This window comes from Chlorella variabilis, assembly GCF_000147415.1.
Source record: "Chlorella variabilis unplaced genomic scaffold CHLNCscaffold_7, whole genome shotgun sequence".
NCBI lineage: Eukaryota > Viridiplantae > Chlorophyta > Trebouxiophyceae > Chlorellales > Chlorellaceae > Chlorella > Chlorella variabilis.
The window spans coordinates 822,068-824,722 of NW_005435081.1; the positions used below are offsets into that span (position 1 = coordinate 822,068).

General features: G+C 67.0%; 1 protein-coding gene across 1 annotated transcript; it reads right to left on the reverse strand.

Annotated features, from left to right (window-relative positions):
- Positions 1 to 1,378: 1,378 nt before the first annotated feature.
- On the reverse strand, positions 1,379 to 2,181 carry CHLNCDRAFT_22041 (hypothetical protein; the record flags this gene model as incomplete). The annotated part of the gene is made up of 4 exons (XM_005848836.1): positions 1,379 to 1,433; positions 1,524 to 1,585; positions 1,761 to 1,892; positions 2,083 to 2,181. 4 exons carry the CDS (start codon positions 2,179 to 2,181, stop codon positions 1,379 to 1,381), a joined length of 348 nt encoding a protein of 115 aa, XP_005848898.1.
- Between the last annotated feature and the right edge of the window lie 474 nt (positions 2,182 to 2,655).

Sequence of the window (2,655 nt, forward strand, 5' to 3'; positions counted from 1 at the left end):
TCCACCGCTGACACCACGGCCACTGGCTGGGTATCATCGGGTGCCACCAGCATAGCGGGGGGTGACCCTCCACCTCGGCTGCATCTGCCAGGCTGGCCACAAGCTCTGGGCCCTCCTCTGAGTCTGCCACTTGCAGGATCTCGTCGGCTGGGGCAGGTGCGGGAGGTGCGCTGCTGGCCAGTGCCAGAGCGTGCGCCGCCGCCGGGGAGGCCTCCACCACCTCGCTCATCACGGCGGCAGCAGGCTGCTGCGCAGCCATCTCGTCTGCCACCGCCGGGCCTGCACACGCAGCGGGAGAAGGAGGGGTGGGACGTGAGCAGAGGCCAGCGAGCGGAGTCTGGTAGCGGGCGGCAGGGCGGGCAGGCGGGCCTGTGTGGGGAGGTGTGCACCGTCAGCCTATCATCTTGCACGAACAGCAGAAGCGCGTGCGATTCAGAGATCGGATAACTCCTGAAAGCCTCACCTGAGATCGCCATCTGCATCGCGGCGACTCCAGCCAGGAGGGTCGAGGAGGCGCCGAGCTTGGGGCGGTCGCCGCTGGCGTGCGCCTGCACCACGGGCAGCGGGAGGGTGGTAGTTGGGGACGGCGCGCTGGATGGCTTGCGGCCGCTCAGAATCGACACCCAGTATCGGTTTGCGATTCACGGGAAGGGCAGTTGGGGCGTAGTAGGAGGACCAACACTGGCCTTCCGAATGGCGGCCATGGCCCAATGCCGGACTGGTCGTCGCCTGCCACCCTCACCTCACGGGTCTTGGCGATCGGCCGACGCAGCCTCTGAGCGCTGGCGACCACCGCGAGCGAGGTGCGAGGCGTGGAAGGTGCTGCACGCATGGACTGCATCTCTTGGATATAGAGTTGGGGTGGGCGGAGGGGGAGGATTCACTGCACAAGGAACAATCCAGTTGCGCGATCGCAGTGCTTTAAGGCAATAGGAGGGATGCCAACCTACTCTACAACCTCCTGAAGGCCAATGCAGGTGGAGGCTGCACAGCGGTCACAGCGTGAGCAGGATGCGGTAGCCTGGGTCTGTGCCTGGCATGACCTGTGGGCTGGCAACACTCCCCCAACAGCGCCGACAACCAAGAATGGTCAGGTGCCATGTTACAATGAGGTCGGCATGCTGGGGAGTGCAGCAGCACAGCCGTGATGGTGGGAGCAGCGGAGCAAATGGCGGCAAAGGCAAAAGGAAGAGCTGAACAGTGGAGCAACATGCCTGGCGCTGGGCGTCCCAGGCGCCGGTGAAAGGCCTGGCCAAGCTGCCAGGAGAGAGCCAGGCCCTGGCAAGCCGCCGAGACAGTGGCTGCGTCAGCCGATCCAGCGGCGGCCAGCCGTGCGGGGTCCCGGGCGCCACCAGAGGTCGCTCATGAGGCAGCTCATCTACTTGGGGTTGCGCAGCACAAGGATGACAGAGTCGCCTCGGAGGAACATCTTGCTGCAGCATGGGGGAGCGAGGGCAGGCGGGGTGAGCGCGGCTGGCCCCAGCAACTGAAAGCGGCAGCGGCGGCAGGCGGCACAGCCCCACCTGATGAACCGGTCCTTGTTGACGGGCTTGGAGGCCTTGGCGCCCTTGCCGCGCTTGGGGATCTGCGGCGGTGGACAGGCGCGCGATGGCGCCGCAGTGAGCATGGCGCAGGCACGTGGCGGCGGCGCCATATGGCACGCGCAAGCAGCGACGCCGGGCAGGCAGCAGCAGCCACGGTTTCTATAGGCACGGCAGCACACGCCTGCTGCTGTCGCCATCCCCACCCCAGCCCCGCACCTCTGTCCAAAACTCCTTCACATTCTCCAGCACCATGTTGCAGTGGCGGTCAAAGGCCTTGACCCGCCCCAGCAGCTTGCGGTTGTTTCTGCAGTTGATCAGCACCTGCACGCAGGCGACACGCAGGCAGCGCTCGGACGTTTGGCAGCCCCCTCAGCGGCAGCACGGACAGCCTAGCCTGGCTGTGCGCCTGCCATCCACCGCGGCACCGCACGGCAAGCGCCCGGGCGGCATGTTGGGTGGCTGCAACCCTCCCCGGGCACGCCCTGCTGCCGGGCCCAGCCTCTGCGCGGGCCGAGCATGCCTGCGAGTTTGTCTTGACGCTCATGGTGAGCACCGAGAGCGGCCCCGTGCGGAACAGGTCCTCCTCCTTCTTCTCCAGCTCATCCACCGACGGCTGCGCTGCCGTCGCCGCCGCCATGCTGGCTGTTGCTGCTGCTCTGCACCCAACAAGCAGGGAACGGGTGGGGGCTGTCAGCAGGCCGGCGACGCAGCGGCGGAGGCAACGTGCGGAAGGCGGTGGGCGGCAGCCAAGCAGCATCTGGCGGGCGCAGGCCGGCGGTGCCGCTGCGGCACGACGCCTCCGGGCCAAAGGTTCAATCCGTGCGCCGGCGTGCGGTGATGCAGCATGAAAGCAGGGAGCGGCCTGCTTTCAGCCGCTGGGGGCTTGCAGCGGGCCAGGCGGGCTTCAAGAGGGGTGCAACGGACATGCACAGCTCAGCTCACCGCTCAGAGAGGGGCGGGGCGCAGGATGGTCGCCGCAATCAGGGGACTCGGGCAGGAGTGGCGTTGAGAGGGCTTCTGACAGGGTGTGCAGATCTGGAATGAAGCAATTTGGGCGATGGAGCGGGGCAAGGCGTTCGGGACTGGACTGAGGGTACATGTGTACCGCGCG